At 64.0% G+C, this 24219-nt stretch overlaps 1 protein-coding gene across 1 annotated transcript in view; it reads left to right on the top strand.

Moving 5' to 3' along the window:
• The window catches only part of LOC119091253 (spectrin beta chain, non-erythrocytic 1-like), an 85805-nt gene extending 62145 nt beyond the window's left edge, over positions 1–23660 (top strand). The window contains 36 exon segments of the mRNA XM_037213921.1: positions 396–507; positions 844–1006; positions 1407–1504; positions 1506–1595; positions 1852–2054; positions 2246–2474; positions 2921–3196; positions 3406–3681; positions 4121–4296; positions 4706–4940; positions 5427–5564; positions 5807–5977; positions 6307–6470; positions 6761–6869; positions 7202–7402; positions 7681–7830; positions 8356–8625; positions 8879–9064; positions 9403–9585; positions 10361–10551; positions 11061–11196; positions 11500–11652; positions 11978–12160; positions 12641–12763; positions 13081–13130; positions 13393–13461; positions 14551–14624; positions 17775–17999; positions 18176–18314; positions 19008–19143; positions 20238–20354; positions 20745–20862; positions 21167–21244; positions 21755–21838; positions 22496–22646; positions 23071–23660. Coding sequence (XP_037069816.1) covers positions 396–507; positions 844–1006; positions 1407–1504; positions 1506–1595; positions 1852–2054; positions 2246–2474; positions 2921–3196; positions 3406–3681; positions 4121–4296; positions 4706–4940; positions 5427–5564; positions 5807–5977; positions 6307–6470; positions 6761–6869; positions 7202–7402; positions 7681–7830; positions 8356–8625; positions 8879–9064; positions 9403–9585; positions 10361–10551; positions 11061–11196; positions 11500–11652; positions 11978–12160; positions 12641–12763; positions 13081–13130; positions 13393–13461; positions 14551–14624; positions 17775–17999; positions 18176–18314; positions 19008–19143; positions 20238–20354; positions 20745–20862; positions 21167–21244; positions 21755–21838; positions 22496–22646; positions 23071–23182 — 5569 coding nt within the window. The 3' untranslated portion in view covers positions 23183–23660.
• Positions 23661–24219: the final 559 nt, after the last annotated feature.

The raw sequence follows: 24219 nt of genomic DNA, 5'->3' as shown, positions 1-24219 counted from the left end.
CACCGCTCACAGCTCCTCGCTGGTTGTTTTCGCGAAAGTCTCAATCATTGCGATGTAGAGGGACATTCTTCAATCAATGGAGTGCATTTCTGACAATTACGCGAAGTCGACTCATTTTGCGTGAACATTGGACGAGGGATGGCCGTACAGGAGCACAAGTAACCCGAAGCCGCATATCACATGGCGTTGCTTCTGCGCAGCTTTCAGCATTGCCAAAGGCAAATGCCGTCGGTTCTTGGCCGTTAGACAACGTTGCGTATGTCTGAGACCTCGGCAGTGAGCCAGGAGTGCAGTGTAGCGAGGCTGGCGCGCGGCGGCGAGCTCGGCGCGTGCTGGTGCCCGCCGCCGCCGGTGGTGTCCGGTGACGTGACCGCGTGCCGTGTGCCGGCCGGCAGACTGGACGAGTGCGTGGTGCGGCGGCAGAAGGTCAGTGACCTGGCGTCGGAGCGACGGCGCGGCCTCAACGACTCCCTGCTGCACGCCCAGTTTCTGCGCGACTGCGCCGAGGTGAGAGACGGAGTCGGCGTCAGACCGCGGCCGTGGTGTGCCGGGGCGACTCTGATGAGAGACGGCCAGAAAATTCTGACCTTGCTTATTCAACTTAGCAAGTGTCCCCAGGAGCTGAACCTCCCAACTCAAAGTGTCAGCTTGATCTGTTGAGCATGTCCGCAGTGTGCGTGCGCCCGCTTGAGGCGCCTGATATGGTGGGGCCCGCTGCGGTCTGCTGTCAGCCACGTTCGCCAGCAGTGTGTGGCGGGCTGGCCGTGCTCGGGGTTGGTCGGCGATGTCCACTGTTTGTGTGCGTGGACCCGGGCCTGCCAACCAGACGCCTGCTGTCCGCAGGCCGAGACTTGGATCGGCGACAAGAAGAAGGCGCTGGAGCTGGAGCGGGTCGGCAGCGACGTCACCAGCCTCGAGGAGAAGATCAAGAAGCTGCAGAAGCACCAGGCATTCCAGGCCGAGCTGTCCGCCAACCAGCCGCGCATCGCCGAGATAAAGGACAAAGGTCAGCCGCTGGTAGTGCGTCACCGTCCGTAGAACAGACGGCGGCGGTGAGGATGGAAGACGGGCGTGCGCGGCTGTCCCGACTGTGTGGCGGTGTCGACAGCCAGCGGTCAGGCACACGCCGTGGGCTGAGGGGACACCAGGCCGGGGCGAGCCACGGTCGCCTGCTTGCTCGCAAAATGTGCAATGATTACCTGCTGCCCAGTACGCACTCCTGGACCTGCCCCGCTTCTGCCCGCCACGCTACCCCCTCCCCATGGCAGATCTCTGCGCTGCCCCCCCCCCCCCCTCGTGCGTGTCTAGCGCCACGCAGGCACCTACGTGCGCCTTCGGTGTAGCCGCACCCGAGCTATGGTTGATCTCCCTCGCGCGCTGACCGGGCGTGTCGCCCTCGGCGGCAGGCGAGACCCTGCTGCAGCAGCGGCACCTGAGCTCGCGGGAGATCCGCCAGCAGCTGGAGGCGCTGCTGGCCTCCTGGCAGCAGCTGCTGGCTGAGAGCGTCTCGCGCGGGTCGCGGCCTGGAGGAGGCGCAGGACATCCTCGACTTCAACAACCAGGTCGAGAAGGTGGAGGCCTGGATCCGAGACAAGGTCAGTGGCGCCGTCTGGCGGCCGCAGCGCCGGTCGTCCGCACGGATCGGCGGGCTGTGGCATCGTGAGGCAGCAGGCCAGCGGCCGTCTTCCTATTTTCTTGCCGGGCGTTGGAGAAGCGTCTTGTCTAGAAAAGGTTTCGTACCTGCTATGCTGTTCATTGGTGACCCGACTACAACGCTCTGTAGTCTGTCGATGACCGCCTGGGTGGTTGCTGCGGGTCGCTTGGTGACCGGCTTGCCGCGCGCTCGTCCAGGACATGCTGGTGCAGGCGGCTGAGACCGGCCGCGACTACGAGCACTGCCAGGCGCTGCAGCGGCGCCTGGACGACGTCGACTCGGACATGCGCGTTGACGACGTGCGCATGAAGAACATGAACGCGCTGGCCGACAAGCTGATCCGCCAGGGGCAGGGCGACAACCGCGCCGTCCAGCAGAAACGGGACGAGCTTAATCAGAGGTGGGTCACCGACGACGGGTCGTCTACCGATGTATGACCAGGCCCTACCCGTATAAACACGCAGAATCCCCAGTTATGTCATGCAGCGCTGGCATTGCCTTCGGTGTTGCCGATGGTTGAGCCGGGTCCGCGGCGGCGGCGCCGTCTAGGTGAGATGTCCGTGAGGCTCTGACGCTTGCGGCCGCCGCCAGGTGGAGGTCGCTGCAGGGCGCGCTCTCCGCCTACCGGGATCAGCTGTCGGCGGCGCTCGAGGTGCACGCCTTCAACCGGGACCTGGCCGACACGGCCGAGCGTGTCCAGGAGAAGGCGCTCTCGCTCTCCTCCGAGGACACGGGCAACGACCTGGGCTCGGTGGAGTCGCTGCAGCGCAAGCAGGAGGCGGCCGAGCGGGACATGAGCGCCATCGAGGGCAAACTCAAGGTGAGAGGGCGGCTTGCGCCGACGACCGGTGGGCCACGGTCAGGTGGAGACGTGATCAGGGAACTGAACTAGTCAGAGGCGACCAGGCTGGTGAACCTCTCCGGCTCATGTCCACCGGAGACTGAGCACCGTGTGCACCGGCTGTCCGTGTACACACGCTGGCTGTGGTGTTACTGGCAGGTGGCTCTGATCACGCGGCTGGGCTGGGGACGGCTGTCTGTGGTGTGGCCGTCAGGTGGCTCCGGCCACGCGGCTGGTCTGGGGACGGCAGAGTCGCCCGGGACGGCTGTCTGGGTGTGGCCGCCAGGTGGCTCCAGCCACACGGCTGGTCTGGGGTCGGCTGCTTTTGATGTAGCCGCCAGGTGGCTCCGGCCACACGGCTGGTCTGGGGACAGCAGAGTCGCCGGGGACAGCCCCCACTGACGGGGTGACGCGGCCGCCCGCAGGAGCACGACGTCGAGGCGCGCCGGCTGATGCAGAAGTACCCGGACCGGGCGGCGCCGATCCGCGCCCGCCTGCAGGTGGTGCAGGACAGCTGGCGCCGCCTGCAGGCCAGCTGCGACAACCGACGCACCCTGCTCGCCTCCTCCTACACTCTGCAGAAGTTCAACGCCGATCGGCGCGAGCTCGAGACGTGGGTCGGCGACATGATGAACCGCATGGCCGAGAGCGGCGACGGCGGCGGCGCTGAGCAGGCCGAGCAGCTGCTGCAGCTGCACCAGGTGCGTGCTCGGCCGGCGTGTGTCGGTGGAGTCAGGCTGGGATGCGCGCTCAGGGAGAGCGGCGGAGGCAGTCGAACCAGTCGAAGTCGAATCGGAAGTGGGATAGATGGTTGAGACGAAACATATGCTCTATTCCGCGCGTTTAGCGGTGGCGGTCCGTACGGTGTCTCGTCTGGGTGAATGCCTGATGTTTGCTCGTGCTCCCTCAGGAGCGTAAGGCCGAAATGGACGGACGCCAGGAAGCCTTCAAGCAGCTGAAGGACTTCGGCCACAAGCTGGTGCAGCAGCAGCACTACGCCCGCGACGAGGTGGAGTCGTCGCTGGCGCACCTGGAGGAGCTGCGGCGCACGCTCGGCGCCAGCTGGGAGGAGCGGCGCCACCGGCTGACGCAGGCGCACCAGCGCCAGCTGTTCGACCGGCAGGCGCAGCAGGCACACGCCTGGCTCGCTGCCAAGGAGGCGTTCCTCAACAACGACGACCTCGGGGTGCGTCGGCGCCGTGGCCGCCGCTGGCCGCTGCCGCCTGGTGGCGGGCGCTCTGACCGCCGAGACCTCTGACGCATCTGCGGGGCCTGACGGTTGGCTGGATATGGGCGGCCATGTGCAGAATAAGCCGCAGGGTATTGATGTATTTGCCATCACCGTAAATGGGCATGCATTTCCATTTGTTACGGTACCCAAGCAAAACGCTAAATCATATCTCCAGCTGGTGGTCCGTAGTGTGGGATGAAACGTGGTTTGCGCCGCTATGGTCGAGTCCCTGGCGTCCCTGGCCGTGGCTTTCAGCCAGGTGCCCGGTGGCGGTTTGCGCTGCGCTGGGCAGGTGCCTGGCGTCCCTGGCGGCGCTCCCTGCGCGTGTGTCGGTGCCGCCCGACCTGCTTCGCCTCGGTCTGGCCTGTGACACGGGCCTTCCCGCCGGCCACAGGACTCCATCGCCAGCGTGGAGGCGCTCATCAAGAAGCACAGGAGCTTCGAGAAGACGTTCGCGGCGCAGGCCAGCCGCGTCGACGAGCTGGAGCACTCGGCCGTGCAGCTGGTGGCCGGCAAACACTGCGACTCAGAGAGCATACAGCAGACGCTGCAGGCCGTCTGCCAGCGCAGGTCTGTGGCTCGGCCGCTTCACAGCACCGCCGTCCTTCCGTGGGCACGGCCAGCGACGGCTGGACATGTGACGCTCCGAGATGCGGTTAGGGAGGCGCCATCCTGTCCTGGTCTTACTGCCATCCATGCGCGGGGCACACCTCCACAAACGCTGTTGGCAAGGCGATCATGCCGAAGCTGCTCCGGCAGTCAATGCCAATCGCACTTGTCTGTGATGTGCACTGGACTGTCTAAGCTCACCTCTCACATATGCAGTCTGTCAGCGATGGGACGGGATGTGTTGTCTCAGGGCCGAGAGATCGGCGCCCGTGGCTCTGTATGCAGTGGCTGGCGGGTGTCGGCGCTGCCGCTGGAGGCGCCGCAGCGGCGCGAGCGGCGGCCCGTCTGACGCCGGCGCTGCTGCCGCCAGGGACCGGATCAAGGAGGCGTCGCTGGTGCGCGGCCAGCGGCTGGCCGAGTCGCTTCAGCTGCAGCGCTTCCTGCGCAACATCTACGAGTCGGAGACCTGGCTGGGCGAGAAGATGCAGGTGGCGTGCGACGAGTCCTACCGCGACCCCTCCAACCTGCAGTCCAAGATCCAGAAGCACCAGGCGTTCGAGGCCGAGCTGCACGCCAACGCCGGCCGCGTGCTCGCCGTTAACCAGGTGCGCCGCCGCTCGGCCGCTGGGCGGCTGCCCTGTCCGGCGCGCCGAACAGGGCGGGCTGACTGGCGGTCGCCCAGGGCGGGGAGGTGAGACCGAGCCGGGGAGGACGTCTGCAGCAGGCGGGCAGGCAGGTCTTGCAGCAGGGGGTGTGGTCAGCGGTCAGCCAGTGGTCGGGGGCGGGACACAGCATCCGCCGTGCATGTCCGACAGCTGACGTCCGCGCTGGTGCGCCGGCCGGCCATGACAGAGCGGCTGCCGCGGCGCCGTGACGCGCCGGCGGACTGATGTCTGCGCAGCTCCTGGTGGTGCGTCTCCACTCTAAGGCTGGCTCCTTGTCCGGGTTTCTGTGTGTGTTTGTAGGCTCGCACGCGTGTGTGTGCCGCATCTCTGCCCGTCTTGATGTGTGACATGACTTGCCACGCCGCGTGCCGCACGTGAGGTAGGCGTGGCGCGGCTGCCGTCACATCGACCGTCCGGCGCCGGCAGGAGGGCGAGGCGCTGATGACTGCCGGCCATTACGCCGGCATGGAGATCCAGGCGCGGCTGGACGCGCTGGAGGCGCTCTGGCGCCAGTTGCAGGACGAGACCACACTTAAGAAGAAGCGACTCCAGGAGGCGTACCAGGTCAGGCTCCGACCAGCAGCTGACGGCCTGCGCCCGGATGGGTAGAGGAAGTGCTGAACCAAGCACCGCTGGGTCTGCTGACAGCGTGCGTTTTATTGGCCTACCGGGTGGCACGCGACGCGCGTGTGACGCCGGCCGATGGCTGGCATTGCGCTCTGGCCGGCCGGCTCCGGCCGCGCCGTCACCTGACCGGGCCGACCGCCGCCTGACTGCCGCCTGATGCTGCCGTCCATCGGCCGCAGGCGCTGCTGTTCCTGCGCACTCTGGACGAGCTGGACGCCTGGATGGACGAGGCGGAGGCGCAGCTGGCCTCCGAGGACCACGGTGACTCGCTGACAGCCGTCACCAACCTGCTGAAGCGGCACCAGCTGCTCGAGGCTGACATCCACGCACACGGTGATGCCGTTCAGCAGGTGCGGAGACGCGCGGTCACGCCCCGCGGCCGGCGCACTCGTGGGCACCGGGGCTCAACACTTGAATACCAGCCGAGCACGTTCACGCGACCAACAGCGCCCTGCTCACCAGCTCATCGGGTTCTGTTGGGCCAGTGTGGAATGTGGCAATAGCACTCGCTGATGTGGGGTTGGTTTAACCGTTGAATGGCACGTGCCGTAGCAGCGTCCATCTGCGACGTCCGATGTCTGTGGTACGTCGCCACCGGGCTGTTGCCCGGCTTCTGTCTGTCGTGCCGGCGCCGGGCCCAACAGCCGCGCTGACGCCGGCCGTTGCGCGTGCTCGCCAGGCCAAGGAGACGGCTGCCCAGTTCGGCCGCTCGCAGCACTTCCAGCGCGAGGAGATCGCCGAGCGGGCCGGCCAGGTGGCGCAGCGCTTCTCGGGGCTGGCCGAGCCGCTGCAGATCCGACGCGACAACCTGGAGGAGGCGCTCCAGCTGCACCAGTTCATCAGGTGAGGGCGGCCGTCCCGCAGCGGCCCAGCTCGGGCCGCTGCGCGCTGCCAGGCCGTCCACGTGCCCGACAAGGCGCCATCGTCGGTATCAAATTCGGCTGCAGAGGACGTGGGATTCGTGGGGGTCGGGGTTGGGTCCGATCGGTGCTGTAGTGTTGTGTAGTGGGGATATGTGGCACTTGATGTGTTCTTGTCGTCGCCTCTGTTTTAGAAGTCGGTTGCACCGTGTCCGGAAATGACGCCTCTGTATCCAGTGAACAGCCAACTTGACGTTTCCTTCTCCATGACAGAGACGTGGAGGACGAGATGAGCTGGCTAGCGGAGAAGGAGCCAATGGTCACATCTGCCGATCTGGGCACTTCGCTGGCCCAGGTGCAGAGCCTGCAGAAGAACCACCAGGTGCGCACTGCCAGGGCCGGCGCTCAGACCGCGGGCCGAAGCCGGGTCGGCGGCGCCGCGCAGTGGCTGGCGGATGGCCTCTACCTGCTTTGGTCGCGAGTAATGTGTCAGAGCTGTTCGATATGTTTGTGGCGAGAGCGGCCATCAACCGTGGCCGATTGCCGTCCGTGTTTGCGATCTGCCTGCCTGACGTGAGGTGACGTGGCGTGGCGTGACGTGACGTGGCGTGGCGTGGCGTGGCGTGACGTGACGTGACGTGACGTGACGTGACGTGATGTGACGTGACGGTCCGGCGCCGCTCCTCCCGTCTCACGCCGCTGCTGCTGACCCAGGCGCTGGAGGCCGAGATCCAGTCGCACGACCCCGTGATCGCGGCGCTGGGCAGCGCAGCCCAGCAGATGATACGCGCCAACCACTTCGCGGCCGGCGAGGTGGAGCGCCGCTGGCGGCTGCTGCAGGAGCGGCACGGCCAGCTCCGCGACGCGGCCAGCGTGCGCCGGCTCCGGCTGCTGGACGCGGCCGAGTCGCAGCAGGTGCGTCCGCCCCGGACCGGTCAGCCGGTCCCGGCCGGTTGGGACTTCCCAGCTTGGCTGGTGACCGGTGCTGCTCTGCCAGTGTTGTGAAGCGAGTGGGAGGCTTGTGCCACGGACCAGAGATGAATGACGCTGGCTGTTGGGTCGCCGTTGTCCGGGCTATGCCGCGGAGTGGCTCTGGCGCTGATGGGGCATTGTGATGGCGGTTGGCTGGGAGCGTTGATTCGCGTCGCCGGAACTTGTTGACCGCGTGGTGACCGGCCCTGTGCGTGCCGCAGTTCTACGCCGAGGCCGAGGAGGCGGACAAGTGGATGAGGGAGCGGAAGCCGCTGCTGACCTCGCAGGACACGGGCAGGGACCGCGATGCCGTCACGTCGCTCATCAAGAAACTGGACCTGATCGAGCGCGACATCTCAAACTATAACCAGGTGAGCGGCTCCGCGCGGCCAGGCCAGGCCGGTTACGCTCGGGTGAGCCACGCTGTGGCGGGCCGCGCTCGGGCGGGCCACAATGGAGTGGGCCACGCTCGGGCAGGCCACGCTCGGGCGGGCCACAATGGAGTGGGCCACGCTCAGGCAGGCCACGCTCGAGCAGGCCACGCTCGGGCGGACCACGCTGTAGCGGGTCACGCTCGGTCAGGCCACGCTCGGTCTGACATCACCTAGTCATCTGTGTGTCGAAGCCTGCCGCGGACTGTTCTGAGACCGAGCTGCGCATAACGCCGTCTAATGACTGCGTCTGCGCTAGCGGCAGAGTGGCAATGACGTACAACACTGTTCGCGGGATGAGGGTTCCCGCGTGTCCCGTGCTTCGTCCGTTGCTCTCACGAGCTGGCGATGGTCTTGCCGCCACTGATCGCCGCTCCCGGCTCGCTTACCGTGTCCGTTTCTCGCACGAGCCGGCGATAGTCGCGCCGCGCCGCTGACCGCCGCCCCCGGCCGCCCACTCGGCAGGTGATCGCCAAGCTGTCGCAGCTGTGCCAGCGGCTGTCGGACCGCGGCCACTTCGACGCCGAGCCGGTGTCGGCGCGCCGCGCGGAGCTGGAGCAGCAGTACGCCGAGCTGGTGGCGCTGCTGGAGACGCGTCGTCAGCTGCTGCAGCAGAGCCAGCGGCTCTTCCGCTTCCTGGCCGAGGCGGACGAGGCGGCCGACTGGGTGTCAGGCCAGATGCAGGCGGCCGCGTCGGAGGACTACGGACGCGACGTCGAGCACGTGGAGCTGCTGGTGCGTGGCCGCGCTTGTCCCGTGTATGGTGCGGCAGGGTACTGGCCAGCATGCACCCGGTAACACTGCTGCTGCAGTGATGCTTTGTTCTGTTGTTACAGCAGCGCGGTTGGTTTATTGTCGCGCGCGCCGGAGTATGTTGTTTGGCCGCCCGTTGTACTGTCAACAGGGCTAGTCGGGTTCAGTCGGGCCCCTCCGCAGCCTGCGCTGGCCGCTCAGCCCCACCTGACGCCTGGCGCCGCCCGGTCGGCAGATCAACAAGTTCGAGACGTTCCTGAGCGGGCTGCAGTCGAGCGAGGAGCGCGTGACGTCCGTGGAGGAGAGCGCCCGTCAGCTGGTGGCCGCCGAGCACCCGCAGCCGGAGCGGGTGCTGCAGAGGGCGGCCGACCTGCGCCAGATGTGGGACGACCTGCGCGAGCTGACTCAGGCCCGCCAGGAGGTGAGGTCGCCGCCGCCGCACCGGGAGCGCCCGCTCGGCCGTGTCCACCGTACTGAGGCTAGGGTCTTCAGATCAAGCCAGTGCTTCTGATAGGTGTGTCCGTCGCGCAGTTACTGTGCACACGTTGAGAAGGTGGCATTCGCTGCTAACGCTGCCGCGTTACCTTGAGCGCTTCAATGTTCTTCCCCGTGTCCCCAGTGTCAATGTTTTTCCACGCGCGATACCGACGGCCACCTGGGTGGCGTGATCAGCTGGTGGCCTGTCGCCGTTGGCGGGCCTGCTCGCTCGCCCCGGCGAACGGCCCGCCTGACCCCGACGGTCGGCCCCGCTGCCCGCAGGCTCTGCTGGGCGCCAAGCAGGTCCACGTGTTCGACCGGGACGCCGACGAGACGATCGGCTGGATCGCGGAGAAGGAGGCTGCCCTCTCCACAGACGACTACGGCCACGACCTGGACTCGATCCAGGCGCTGGTGCGCCGGCACCAGGGCTTCGAGCGGGACCTGGCCGCCGTCAAGGAGCAGGTACGGCCAGGCGCCCGACCTGTCGGGGAAGCGGGCACGAGGACACACTGGGGCTGTCAGATGACACTGGTGCATGCAGAGACGGCCAGGCGGCCGATCCGGTGGGAAGGTGGGCACGAGGACACACTGGAGCTGTCAGATGACACTGGTGCCTGCAGGGACGGCCAGGCGCCCGATCCGGTGGGAAGGTAGGCACGAGGACACGGGCCGTCAGATGATACTGGTGCCTGCAGGGACGGCCAGGCGCCCGACCCGTCGGGGAAGCGGGCACGAGGACACACTGGGGCTGTCAGATGACACTGGTGCCTGCAGGGACGGCCAGACCCGGGGGCCTCTTGGGGAGCACGTGCGAAGGGACCCTGCAGATGATGAAGCCCCGGGGACTCGGGAGTCTCTTGAGCAGCGCGTATGGGGAGAGAGTGTGTGGCCGTCACATGAGCTGGTAATGACAGACTCCGTTCTGTCTGATGAGCGAGTGCGGTCCTGTCCAGGCAGACGCTGGGCCTGTCAGGAGGGCCGAGCGGAAACATTGCTGTCATGGCCAGCGATGGAGCGGTGTGATTTCAACCGGTCACTGTGCTTGAATGTGCTATGCTTGTCGACAGCGGCTGATACACGGCCAGCGCTGTGTCCGCCCTTTCGAGGGCAGAGCAGGGTGGACAGGGCCCGATGGCGTGTCAGTGTGCGCCCAGCCTCCGCTCGGACGGTGCCGCGCCACCACGGCCGGTCGCACAGGCGCGTGTTGACCTCTGGTGATTCCGTCCGTGTCCGGCAGGTGGAGCAAGTAGTGGCGGAAGCCAAGCGTCTGGCGGCGCAGTTCCCGGACGCGCGCGACCACATCAGCGTCAAGCACGAGGACACGGTGCAGGCGTGGAACGACCTGCTGGACAAGTCGGCCCAGAGGAAGGACAAGCTCGAGCAGGCTGCTGACATCCAGGCCTACTTTGACGAGTACAGGGATCTCATGTGAGTGGTGACCCAGCTTTTCAGTGCGTGATTTAGGTGGTGTTTTGTGACTAACTCATCATGCGGCACATCTGCCGTAGCGCGTCATGAACTCCAGTCGGATTGCGCGGTCAGCTAGCGCGGCAACACCGTGAAGGCTGCCCCTCCCCCTCCCCTACACGCGCACTCCTTTAAGTTTGAACGGCATCTGCGGCGTGATGCGCCGTCGCCCGTGTCCAGTTCTCTGGACACGGGACATCTCGCGCTTTTGCAGCCGATGCGCATTGTGTCCTCCCGCCGCAGCCCTGTGTCCTCCCGTCGCCGTGTCCTCCCGCCGTCGTGTCCTCCCATCGCCGTATGTCCTCCCGCCGCCGTGTCCTCCCGCCGTCGTGTCCTCCCATCGCCATATGTCCTCCCGCCGCCGTGTCCTCCCGTCGCCGTGTGTCCTCCCGCCGCCGTGTCCTCCCGTCGCCGTATGTCCTCCCGCCGCCACCGCCGTGGCTCGACGTTGATGTGCCCGGCTGCGGCAGGGCTTGGATCAACGAGCTGCTGGCCAAGATCACGGCCCCGGAGCTGGCGCGGGACGTGGCCGGCGCCGAGGCCCTGCTCGGCCGGCACGCCGAGTACCAGGCCGAGCTGCAGACGCGACAGGACGCCGTGGACGCGGTCAGTGGCGGGTCCGCCGCCCTGTGAACGCCGCACCGGCCGGCGCGCCGGGCTGCTGCAGGACTGCCGACGATAATGCGACGATCATATTACGTTTTGCCTTGACATACAGGCTGTCTTTCATGCGTGTGCTGTACGAATCCGTGCGTTTTTGCGAGAGCTAGAAAAGTTGCCACTTGCGCGGATGTTCTGTGTCGGACAGATGAATGCGCCGAGTGGAAGACGTTTATTTTGTCTGCTTGGTCGTCTCCCATGTAGTTCGCAGTGGGTGGATGATCTGACCGACCCCCGCGCGGTCCCCAGTTCATCGCCCGCGGCCGGGAGCTCGTCATGAGCGGCCACTTCATGGCCAACGACATCCAGGAGAAGGTGTCGGTGCTCGGCGCCCGGCGCGACCTGCTCGGCCAGACTTGGAACGACCGCAACGACATCTACAATCAGAGTCTGGACACACAGGTTGGTGCCGCGGGCCGCGGGGGCTGGGTGAGATTGGATGGCGCCTGCACTTTACGCGGGGAGAAGAACCGACGGTTTTGGTCACAGGCCTACAGACATTTGATCTTCGCGGACGGTGGACCACACTTCTGACACGATCTGTAGGGACCTCCCTAAAGTAGTTTACACGATAACCCAGCATCAGCCTCAGCCGCTGTGCCAGCGCCAGCTGCGGCCGTCCGTGCTTGGGCCGGCTTGCCCGCGGCGCGCGGCTGGCCGCGGGCCGCCGGCCGCCGCCGAGCCGCGCGCTGACGCGGCGCGTGTGCGTGTGCGGCGCCGCCGGCAGATGTTCAAGCGGGACGCGACGCAGCTGGAGTCGTGGCTCTCGAGCCGGGAGCCGGTGCTGACGGACCCAGCCGTCGGCAGCAGCATCGGCGAGGTCGAGGAGCTCATTCGCCGCCACGACGACTTCCTCAAGACCATCGAGTCGCAGGAGGACAAGTTCGACGCGCTCAAGCGCACCACGCTGGTGAGTGCGCCGGCGCAGGCGACGTGGCGCCTCTCCCGCGCTGCTCGCAGCACAACATACCTCGGTTGGTTGGTGCTCTTGGCTTGACGAGTGCAAGTGATGTTAAGCATAGGCAGAAGGCGTCCATCTTCTCTAAACCCATCAGCAGGACAATCTGTTACTCAATAGACGTCCAGCCCAGCGATTTTGGACCAACCCTCCTATGACGTTATGTTGGCCCCACCTAGGCCGGTCATCGGTTGTGAGTGCGGTACGGACTATTATTGCTGTTAGATGTCGACAGCCTCAGAAGCGGGAGCTTGTGCCGTCTGGTGTCGTACGGCGTCCGTCTGACCTTGCGCCAGAGAAAGCTAAGTGTCCTGTGACGCCCCTGTGGCTATTGGTTGGATACGGACGGTGTCGCATGATGCCCATCGGGCACTTCCCCTGACACCGCTGGGTGTCATATGACGCCCCTCTGACCCGGTCTCGCTTCCGCAGCTGGAGGAGGCGTTCGCGCGCATGCGCCGTCGGGAGGAGGAGGCGCGCGTGGCCGAGCAGAAGCGGCGCGAAGAGGAGCGGCTGCGCCAGATCCGCCAGCAAGAGGTGGACCGCATCACCAAGGTTGGGCCCGGCCCTGGCTCACGCACGGGCCGCGCGGCTTCGGTGGGGGCACGGTCGTGTCGTTTGTATGTCATCAAGTAGTTACGCAACAAAACAACGTGTGGCTGGCCGAGCGCATGATCAAATCTGTGTTTCGAGAAGAGCTGACATGTCTGAACGGTTTGCGATGCGTTCGGTTCAGTTTCACCCAGATCCCGATATTTCGTATCAGATACAGACACGTCCTGCATTGTGTTGCCCGCTGCCCTTGGGCTGCGAGACCTGTACTCGTCCAGTGTCGCCCCTCTCACTGACCCGGGCGCCGGCCCGCCCGGCAGGAGCGGCGCGGTCTGGAGCTGGAGCACGAGTCCGGCGACGCCAGCCCCAGGTGAGCGCGCTGGCCCGGCCGCCGCGTGCCGGCTATCATGTCTTACTAACGCACTTCTCCGCCCCTTGGCGGGCGGCTGTCGTCTGTAGTGTTGTAGCGAGGCGCGGCGCCCGTCGGCTGACGCGCCGCCGCCGCGCCCGCGCGTCTCTGTCTCTGTCGGCCTGACGGGCCAGCTGTCGGCTGGTACTGCCCACTGGGACGGGCTGGCGTCGGGCAGTGGGCGCACTTACGGCCTTGACCTCTGACCTGGTGCCGTCCGCAGCCCCGCGGCCGACGACCGACAGCCGGGCCGGCTCGTTCACTCCGCCTCGTTTCCAGACGTTTCTGAGAGGTATTTGTGTCCACGGCGGACGCTTAACCCGGCCGCTGCTGCCACCTAGCGCTAACCGGGAATGGCTCTAGATGTCACGGATGTCAGTAGGTGGTGCGCCAAGCGCTTTCTGGCTATAACCTTTGGGTTTGGTGCGTCTCATTTTCGTTCTGTTTGCTCTGTAGTGTATTATTTTGTTCACATTTTTCTCACCCATTCTTTTTGTTGCATTTGCGTGGCGTTTTTTTTTTTTGGCCAAGTTCTTCATACACGCCCAATGCTAGCACAGGGCTTGTTCAGTGACACTGTCCCTATTCGTCAACACGTCCGCTGACGAGCGTAGCTGTAGTCCGCTGGGATGTCGCTGTCACCATCGTATGACACTTTGTGGTATTTCAACAGCAGCCTGTGTCGTTCTGTCACTGTGAGCCCGAGGTGGCTGTCTGTCCACGTCGGGGAAAAGGGGACGGTCGGGGCCTGAAGGCGGCCGGCTTCTCGGTGCCTGGCAGCCGTTAGCTTTGTAAACACGCAAGGGGCTCTGGGCTACACAGGGCTGACGTGGCACAGACCAGCGCGGCGCGCGTTTAGAGCTGTGTCCGGGTTAGTGGTGTATATTTGTTGCCGTGCGTCCGTCCACGGTACCCTCCGCTGCAGGCTACGCCAGACCGCTCGCGCTGACAGACACGCTTGGGGCCGTTCCGTTTGGTATTGATTGTAATGGTTGTGCATTATGATGGACCTTGGTTGATTGTTTTTGCTGCGTTTAGCTCCGTCTGATACCTTTCATGCGTTGTATTCATTGCTTGATGGTACGTTCCTTGTGGAAGCATTTCCCTTCGTTTTGTTATTTCATTTAATTGTGTGTGGTTTGAATGTATCTTTCAATCGCTTGATACTGAATAGAGCACCGCACTAAGCGGCGACAAGGATGCCGAGGCAGTCGTTACTGCGCTGTTCGCCACCTCAGCGGTGGCGTGGGTTACACCCCTGGTGCTTGGGGTCGTTGATGCCCGCTGGGCAGGAGTCATGCTGCCCACAATGACCGCTGATCATTCGATCAGACGGCACGTGCTAACCGGACTCACACACGCTATATCCGTCCATCCACAGGGTGCTCCTCAAGAATCCCATGCTAACGGAGAAGAAGATGGGCAGCCAGTCGAGTCTTTCTAGTCTGAAGCGAGGTGAGAGTCGACCCCAGCTGGGCGTGATCACCCCCCAACGGCGGACACCTCGGTGCTGGTGCCGCCAGGTGCCGTGGCTCCGCGCCGTGCTCCCGCGCGGTCGCCACTGACACTGGTCGAATGTTTTGAGGTCATTTTCGTGCCTGTGGTGTTGTGCCCGTTTGCAGTCGAGGTGACGTAAACCCTGCGTCCTCTGGCCCGGGAAACTGGCTGTGCCAAAGAAGTGCTACTTAACCGATCTTAGCTTCTTGGGCGTGAGGCGCCCCGCGCTCTGCGAGTTATGCTCTTGCATTGTCAACGAAATGTCGTTTGCGCATTCTTGAGCCCGTTTTGGAGTGTTCCTCACGAATATAACTGCACATACATGTTGTGGAAGCAATACCAATGCAATCCCATTCATTATAAGTATATATCTGTGTCCACAGCTCGTATCCCGGCTGTGTGAGTGTGTGTGCGCGCTCAGGATTACTTAAGAGAATACTTTGGCTAGTGTCCCCCTGTGAGCACTGTCCTCATATGTGCACTGTCCTCCCCTATAAAGACCGTTCTTTCCATATGTACACTGACCCCCCCCCCCCCCCCCCTCTGATGGTTTGGGTGCGTTCTTGTGGTGGCCCGGCCTGCGGCATGTGGCTCCCGGATGTGTGTGTTGGTGCGTGCGTACATGCGTGCGTGCGTGTGTGTGTGACCCGGCCCGGCCGTGTGACCTGGCCGGCGTGTTGTGACCCTGTTGTCACGTCGGCCGCCCCCTGACGGACGCCGCTGGCCTTCTAGTGATCCGCCAGGGATCGCAGCTGCTCTTCAGGGGTAGGTGCCGGCCAGGCCGCCAATCGCCGGCCGTCTGTTTGCATGTGTAGCCTGCTCTCAGACTAGCAGTACTGTACGGACCCGGCGGCTGCACAGGCCAGGGCATCATACGGACCCTGCACTGTACCGACCATGGTGCCTTACGCGCCACGGGACCGTTCAGACCTGGGTATTGCCCTTACCCTGGACCTGGGCAGACCTGGGTATTGCCCGTACCCTGGGACTGGGCAGACCTGGGTACTGCCCGTACCCTGGACCTGGGCAGACCTGGGTACTGCCCGTACCCTGGGACTGGGCAGACCTGGGTACTGCCCGTACCCTGGGACTGGGCAGACCTGGGTACTGCCCGTACCCTGGGACTGGGCAGACCTGGGTACTGCCCGTACCCTGGGACTGGGTGCAGACCTGGGGTACTGCCCGTACCCTGGGACTGGGCAGACCTGGGTACTGCCCCGACCTGGGACTGGGCAGACCTGGGTACCTGCCCGTACCCTGGGACTGGGCCAGACCTGGGTTAACTGCCCGTACCCTGGGGACTGGGCAGACCTGGGTACTGCCCGTACCCTGGGACTGGGCAGACCTGGGTACTGCCCGTACCCTGGACCTGGGCAGACCTGGGTACTGCCCGTACCCTGGGACTGGGCAGACCTGGGTACTGCCCGTACCCTGGGACTGGGCAGACCTGGGTACTGCCCGTACCCTGGGACTGGACAGACCTGGGTACTGCCCGTACCCTGGGACTGGGCAGACCTGGGTACTGCCCGTACCCTGGGACTGGACAGACCCTGGCCGTGTGGGACCATGGGACCGTACGGACCAGTGGGACCCTGCGGACCGGGGGACCGTACGGCTCACTGGGACCGCACAGACCACTGGGACCGTACGAGCCACTGCAGCCGCTCTCGCGGTGTCTGCCCCCCTCAGACTAGATGTACATGCGCTCGGCTCTCCTGACCTCAGTTTGGGGCACTGAAGGCAGCGCCGTCGCCCGCCCCGCGCGTCGGCGCACCGCCCTCGCTACACTAGCGGAACGGCTTGATTCCTGAGCCGGTCGGTGTGTGCGGAGGAGCGGTCCAGGACGGGTCGGACATGCCCGCACTGTCGGCGCCGACAGTAGACGCGGCTGTTGAGACTCGGCCCTTTGTTCGCCTCGCTGTCAAACTGTGCGCCGGTTGGACCGCCAGGCTCTTGGATTAGACGCCTTGTTCGTTTATGCCCCGTCGTTGTGTGTGAACACACGCTTGGAGCGCGCGCTTGATCAGGACGATGCAACGCACGTTATTGTTGTTGTCGGCACGGTAGTCTCCCTGCCATCGTGACTCGCACGCTGACTGTCCGGTGTTTCTCGTATGCTTTTTTTTAGAGTTGCTAGAATTATTAGGCGTAAAAAGTAACGCTTTAACGTGGTTAACTTCAAGACGTCTGAAGCCCTTCCACTCGTCGCATGGATAGTCCTTGATGTCATGCTGTAGTTAAATCTCGTCAGTTTGATCGGTTTATTGGAACGTGAGGCCACCTTGAAGCGGCGCGGTACAATAGCCAGCAGAGGGCTGGCGGTCCGTCGCCCAGGGTCGAGCTCGTCGCATCCTCAAGGCCCCACCGTGACCGCGAACCTGACCTGTCTCCCGGTCGTGACTCTGACCTCTCATCGCCGGGCTCTGAACTGTCTGCGCTCCCTGACCTCTGGTCCGCCTCACTCTGACCTCTCACCGCCGAGGTCTCAACTGTCTGCGCTCCCTGACCTCTGATCCGCCTCACTCTGACCTCTCACTGCCGAAGTCTCAACTGTCTGCGCTCTCTGATCTCTGATCCGCCTCACTCTGACCTCTCACTGCCGAGCTGTGAACTGTCACCGCCGAGCTCTGAACTGTGTGCGCTCCCTGACCTCTGATCCGCCTCACTCTGACCTCTCACTGCCGAAGTCTCAACTGTCTGCGCTCTCTGATCTCTGATCCGCCTCACTCTGACCTCTCACTGCCGAGCTGTGAACTGTCACCGCCGAGCTCTGAACTGTGTGCGCTCCCTGACCTCTGATCCGCCTCACTCTGACCTCTCACTGCCGAAGTCTCAACTGTCTGCGCTCTCTGATCTCTGATCCGCCTCACTCTGACCTCTCACTGCCGAGCTGTGAACTGTCACCGCCGAGCTCTGAACTGTGTGCGCTCCCTGACCTCTGATCCGCCTCACTCTGACCTCTCACTGCCGAAGTCTCAACTGTGTGCGCTCTCTGATCTCCGATCCGCCTCACTCTGACCTGTCACTGCCGAGCTCTGACCTCTCACTGCCGAGCTCTGGACTGTCTGTCCTTCCTCCTGACCTCTGACCCGCCGCCCGTCGCCCCAGGCGATGTGAAGCGGGCCGAGAGCATGAAGACGGAGAACAAGAAGGCCAAGCGGACGCCCAGCTTCACCACGCGGCGTCGCACGCAGAGCTTCCGCAAGGTCAAGAAGCTGGAGGAGGTGCAGAACCTGCCGCCAGTCGAGGTGGACGGCGTGCTGGAGCGCAAGCAAGAGCTGCAGAGCGGTGGCAAGAAGGCCACAATCCGCAGCTGGAAGACCTACTACACAGGTGAGGTGGCACCCGGCGATCTGCGCTCGTGCTGCGCTCGTCAGCTATGTCAGCGGTCCCTGAATACCCGTATTCGCCTGGTCCCTGGAAAGGGTTTGAGCGTGTCACTGGTCCCTGAACGCGCTGTCCGTGACGATGGGAGCCCCGTTGTTGACGTCGCGTGTCCTGCTCGCCAGTGCTGTGCGGCCAGCTGCTCTGCTTCTTCAAGGACGTGGACGACTTCGCCAACAGCAAGGCGGCGGCGTCGCCGCTGATCCTCTTCCAGGCCCGCTGCGAGCGAGCGGTCAACTACACCAAGAAGAAGAATGTGTTTCGGTGGGTCTGCTTGGACTGGCACATTCGGTGCCAGGCAGCTGAGTGATGTGAAGTTGAGTGTCTTTGTTTGGATTGGAGCCTCGTTGGGCAGCAATGACAATTTCAGAGCTATGTGACGAAGGAGAGTGGAGAGCGGTGGGACAACACCAACTGCATTTGGGGGTCCTCCACTAGCGATACTTACCCCACACAGGAGCTCCTCTGCGGGCTGTGTGCGGCCGTTGTGACGGGGCTCCCGCCAGGGAACCCTTGAGCCCGCTCACGGCTGAGGCGTGCAGCTTGCCCCGGGTAAATGGAGCGCTGCCAGAATTCAGGATAGAGCTGTGATAGAGGACAGAAGGAAAGGATGCATAACTCGGATGAAACCGCGTTACAGGCATCTTGTGGGTGAATCTGATATTCGGCCGAGTGTGATGAGAATATGGAGTGGAAGTCGGAGTGACGCATTCCCTGTGCTGTGTGATAGTGTTTGAAACCTTGTTGTCCAGGACTGAATCAAACTGCGCTGCGTATGATCCCAGGCGGTCGTTGCACAGCATCGCTATCCGGAATCTGCCAGCACCTGCCATGTGTCTTTCCCGGTGAACAAACCACCTGCGTTTAGGGACTTCCTTTTAGTGATGGAAACTGTCGTGACCAGCGTCAGCGCATCCCCGGGAGGACGGACTGACCTCTGGTTGTGGCCCGCTGCAGCGTGTCGCCAACAGATGGCTCTGAGTACCTGTTTGCGACGGAGAGCGAGGAGCAGCTGCAGGAGTGGATCAACAAGATCGACTTCCACGCCCAGCTGCCGCCGTCGAAGCAGCTGCTCAGCTACGACCAGCAGACGGTGAGGCGGCGCGCTGCCCGTGCGGCGGCGGGGCTCGGCGGCGCCCCGTCCCACCCGGGCGACGGCACCACTGAGTCGCAGCATGGGCCTTGCCTGTTGTGTCGTTGGCTTGAAGCGTGAGGTTCTGATCCAAATGAACTGCTCTGGGGAGTGGTTGGACTGGACTTACCATTGGGTTGGCTTCACTCACACCGGCGGACTGAGAGCAGCACATCTGGCGATGTTGGCGTTTGTGCTCCGCGCCTCACCGTGCCTGACTCCGTCGTGGGACCTTCATGTAATGACATGCTAAAAACTGTGATGGATGAACCCAGCCTCATCATGCGCACTTTGAGTCCACCTTTGTAAGGGCGTTTGAGCGCGTTCGCGAGGGCTTGACTGAATGTGACCGTCGGTCGTCGCCGGCCACGCGGCGGCGGCGACGGCGGCGGATTGGGGGTGGGACGGTCTCGCGGCACGTGGGTGACGCGCCACCTTCCTGACGCATGGCCGGCGACGCAGCATGGCCGGCGTGTGCAGTTTGTGTCGTGGGGAATGCTCTGCTGCACTGAGGTGCCTGCTGCACGCACGGGGGACCGACGGCCGCCCCTCCTTCCGCGCCTCTCCCGGCCCCGCCCAACCCCGCCCTGCCCGCCCACCCCGCTCGCCGCTTTCGGACAGCGCAGGCTGCCTCTTTACGAGGGTGGATGCATTAAAAGAATCACGACTTTTCGGTCCGGGCTGAGCAGTCGGTGGAGCGTTCTCCCACGAATGTTCGCGGCCCGTCGTGGGTCGGAGACTGGCGGTGGGCGCCAGTTTTGCCGTCCGCGCCACCATCGGCTTCACCGCGGCGCTGATTGGCCAAAGATGGCGGCACGCCGTTCAATCCCACAAATCAATATTTCGCAGCTTGTGGACTGCTCGACATTATCGCCATTTGAAAACACCAGCATCCGAGACAAAACTTTGCGAAAGCGAGTGGAGGCGGGCAGGGGGCGGCGGGCGGTCTCTGACGGGGCGAGGCGGGGGCGGCGGCCGGCCGGTCCCCGGCATGTCCGCCGCCGCTGTCGGCGCCCTCTAAACGCGCTCCGTGGGCCGCGGCCGGCCGTGCGCAGGCCGAAGCCGACTCGGAGTCGAGCCGCGAGACGTCGCCGGAGCCGGTGAGCCGCCGGCCGGCGCATCCGGAGCCCGTCTACGCCAACCTGCCGGCGCCCCAGCAGCGGACAGCGCAGGTAGGGCGCGGCCCGAGCCCAGCCAGCCGCGCACCGGACGCCGCCGGTCAGAGTCAGCGGGGCGGCGAGAGATGGCACTGCGGTACAACCCAGCAGAGCACGGCGCCGCAACTCTGCTGTCGTTTTCGTTCTCTCTGGCCTGTGATGGGCTGGTGCCACGGCTTCATGTCCGCGTAGCTCGGTCGTTGCAGTGTAAGAATCGGTGTTACCTGATGACTGATCGCCTGGCGTCAGGTCGGTGCCTAGCAAATCTCATGACCGGCGTATATGGATGTCGCATCGTGGCGATCGGACCATGATGGCCACATGTCAGCGGCCCGTGGCGCGGCCGTCATGCGCTCGCAACGGTGGCGGCGGCCGGTGACGTGTGGTGGCACCTGTGGCCGGCAGACGGAGCAGACCGGGCCGCCCATACCGCCGCGGGACTCGGTCAGCCCGCCCACCCCGCGCGCCGCCGCCGGGGAGGGGCCCATCTACCAGAACCGCGTCTCGGTCATCCCATCCATCGGTGAGTGGGGCGACGCCCTAACGCAGCCGGTCGGCGGGCGATGAGTGGGGTCCCTCGCCCGGACACACGGTACTCAACGTTCCCTTCAGCTCAATGTTTCTCTCATTGAAAGACAACTGTCGTGGCTACGTTCGTGAGATGTAGATGAAATGCGAATCTTGTTCTGAGAAGCGCGCTCGAATGAGTTACACATGTGGGCTACTGCTGACATTGGGGCCCTGAAAATATCGTGTGTGGGTGTGTGCCTTTCTTACATTGTGCCGGTCCGTGACGGCTGACCCCGCTGTTCGGTCTATGCCACCAGAGGAGGAAATGCACGGGCGCGAGGAGAGGAACGGCATCCGCCGGCACTCCTCCGACTCGCGCCACCCCCACGGGGACGGTACGTACCGCCGCGTGTCCGACCCGCGCTCCCACGTCAGCGGTGCGTCACGCGCTGACCCACGCGGCGGATCGGTCCCCGACCGGGTCCGATTCTGCCCTGCCTCACACGCAGACGGAAGCTGTGACGTCACTGGTGTGCGATGTCACTGGTGTGTGACGTCACTGGGTGCCAGCGCCGATGCCTGCCTGTCGGCGAGTAGTGCTGCGCCGCTTCCGTAGTGTCGCCCTGGCCATTGCTTTAGGCGGTGCCGAAACACTGCCAGCGAAGACTGCCTTCATCGTGGACGCCGCCACGACGGAAACAGTGTAGTTGCGTTGCTTGCTTCATGTTCTCCGAAAGTGTACGGAGGCCCGCCGACTTCGTTTGCTCGTCTGCCGCGCGTCGCCGCGTGACGGGCCGTTCGGCGACTGCTATCCGGCGCCGCCGTCCGGCCGGCCGGTCCGCCGTGGCCGGCCTGTCCGCCGTGGCCGCCCAGTGCTGATGGCGCCGTGTTTGTACGCCCGCTAGAGTCTGCGCCTCCGCCGCTGCCCAGCTCGGCGCCGCCGCCGTCGGCCACCCACCGACTGCACGGCCTGTCAGCCGTCGACGGAGGTAGGCTGGCTCGCCGCCGTCCGCCGCGGCTGGGCCCCCTCCGCGCCGGGATGGGTCACACGGATGTCCTGATCCGCTTCACCAGATCCGACCAGCGAGCCGCCCCGGGCTGGTACCCCTCCTCGGGACAGACGTAGACGCCCAGCTGTGGGCAGGTAGGCGCCATGCTCGATGGGCCCGCTGCTGGGAGAGATACAGGACCATTCCTGTCTGGATGGGTGGTATTTTGTATCTCTCGGACGGGAAGCGGTTATCCCTCTATTTTAATCCCGTAAACGAACCTGGATCAGGATTTCTTCCCAAGGCCGACGAGGATGTGAGCGTGCGTGTTTGTGTTTAACACGGTTTTGCCACCGTGTTGCGCTGGGCGCGGGTGGAGCTTGCTGGTCCCTCCCTGGGCGTGCTCTTTGTGCGGTTGCGGACGTTGGTGACCCAGAAGACTTTGCCTCCTTCTCTGTGTGGGAGGCATCTGCTTTCCTTCCGTGCAGTGCAGCCGACATATGCAGGTAATCGTTTCAAATAAGTCCAGCCACCGTCACTGGAGCCCTTGTTAGGCGTGGTCAGCGTCATCCATGTCTCCTGCGCGTGCCTAGCGAGGTCACGTGCCCAGACGGCGAACGAGCTGTGCCGAGCCTGAGCCGGCCCGCTCCTCCGCAGGGGGTGACCCGAGGTCACGTCAGGCGCCGGGCGAGACCACGCTGGCGACGGGTCCAGCGCCGGCGCCGTACGCCGGCCGGACGGCCTCGCTACCCTACGGCCAGCAGCCCTCGCCGTCCGGCAGCAATAGGTCGGCCACCATGGACCAGAGGTGAGCCAGCCCGCCGGAGCCGCGCGGCGCCGGCGCTCGTGGGCTCCGAGTGCCAGCGGATCCATGGCGTGTCGGGTGCTAGTCATGCACGAAAGTCACGGGCCGCAACGCCGCCCGCAAACATGACGTGTTCGTTCTCAGTGTTTGATCTCAGGTTTGGGCGTTGGTGCGTCGCGACGAAACGTCGGTGAGGGTTCCGGCGTTCTTTGTGGGACTGAAAGCTACCGAAGCCGCCGAGAGCTTGTCACCCACGTATGCGCACTCTGCGCCACGGTTCGTCGCGGTAAGCTTGGTGCAGCCGTGTCTGGCGCTGGTCAGCGCTGTCTGTCCTGTTGTCCGAGCCGGCGGTTCCGCCGGCGGTGACGGGATTGTGCTCCGTGCTCACCGTGCTCCGTGCTCATTGACCGTGCTCACCCCGCACCAGGAATGGCAGCGAGAGCGGTAGCGAGCACGAGGATCGGCGCATCGCCAAGCGCGGCTCTGTGTTCGGGTTCCTGCGCAGGAACAAAAAGGACAAGCAGCCGGCCCAAGTGTAGGCAGTCCCGGCGCCAACGCGCATGCGCAAACGGGAGTCGGCAGCGCCGCCCGCACGTGTATTCGAAAGTGCAAATCAGTGCTGGAGGGAGTGATTGTCCTCAACGTTTAGTTACTCAGCTGTGGAGGCAAAGCATGGAGATGAACGTGCTATTTAATGTTACGCTCTAGTTTACGCGCGTTAAGCTATGTTTTATCGTCGTTTCCGGCTTGAATAGAATTGCTTGCATAAGCGCATTATTTTGGGTTTGCACCGCAAGTGCCGATTTCCATTTGATGTTGAATGGATGATCATATGCTGGTGTTGCAGCTGTGGCTGGCGTGTGTCTGCGATGTCCATGAGTACCAAATACCTGAAGATTGCTAGAGGCATCTAGATATTTAATTTCAGTTATTCCGTCTTGCACAGTGCCTTCAACTTTGTACAATTATGCGATTAGTCGATTTTCGTTTCGCCTTCCACAATAAATGACTACAGTTGATTGTGGTTTGAGGCAGTCGCTGCCCGGTCTGATCCGTAACTGAAGATGCGGGCGGGCCCAGGATCCCGTCGCGGGCCCCGCACGCCGGGCGTGAAAGTGGCCGCGGTACAGGCTGTGGTATTCTTCTCACCTTCGGTTGACGGAGCGTGGCAGCCAGCGGACGACAGGTACCTCCCTCACACTGTCACGAGAGTCACACGCCGCAGTCCCCACATAACGACGCCCGTCACTGTCAGGGAGCCTTGCACCTCAGTCCCCACGTAACAACGCTCGTCATACTGTTGCGAGAGCCACAAATCGCAATTCCCATGTAGCTAGGTTGGCTATAATGTGGAGGTACGCAGCATTTCCGCACTGATCCCCTATTCAAAGAGGCATGTTACACCAAAGACCATCTACATCTCCGAAAAGGTGCGTCTGTTTGCATGTTTGGTTGTTGTCTGCTAGTTGGCCCGTGGCGGGTTAAACAGGGCAGTAAGAGCCTGAGCAGCACGCACATACGAGCGTGAGGAGTGCACGCGCGCGCTGACGGCCCGATATCCGAACTGATCTACGGG

The sequence above is a fragment of the Pollicipes pollicipes genome, unplaced genomic scaffold (assembly GCF_011947565.3).
Source record: "Pollicipes pollicipes isolate AB1234 unplaced genomic scaffold, Ppol_2.1 Scaffold_3447;HRSCAF=4054_pilon_pilon_pilon, whole genome shotgun sequence".
Classification (NCBI taxonomy): Eukaryota; Metazoa; Arthropoda; class Thecostraca; order Pollicipedomorpha; family Pollicipedidae; genus Pollicipes; species Pollicipes pollicipes.
Note: the sequence above shows the minus strand (reverse complement) of the source record. Positions and strands in the feature narration are given on the sequence as shown.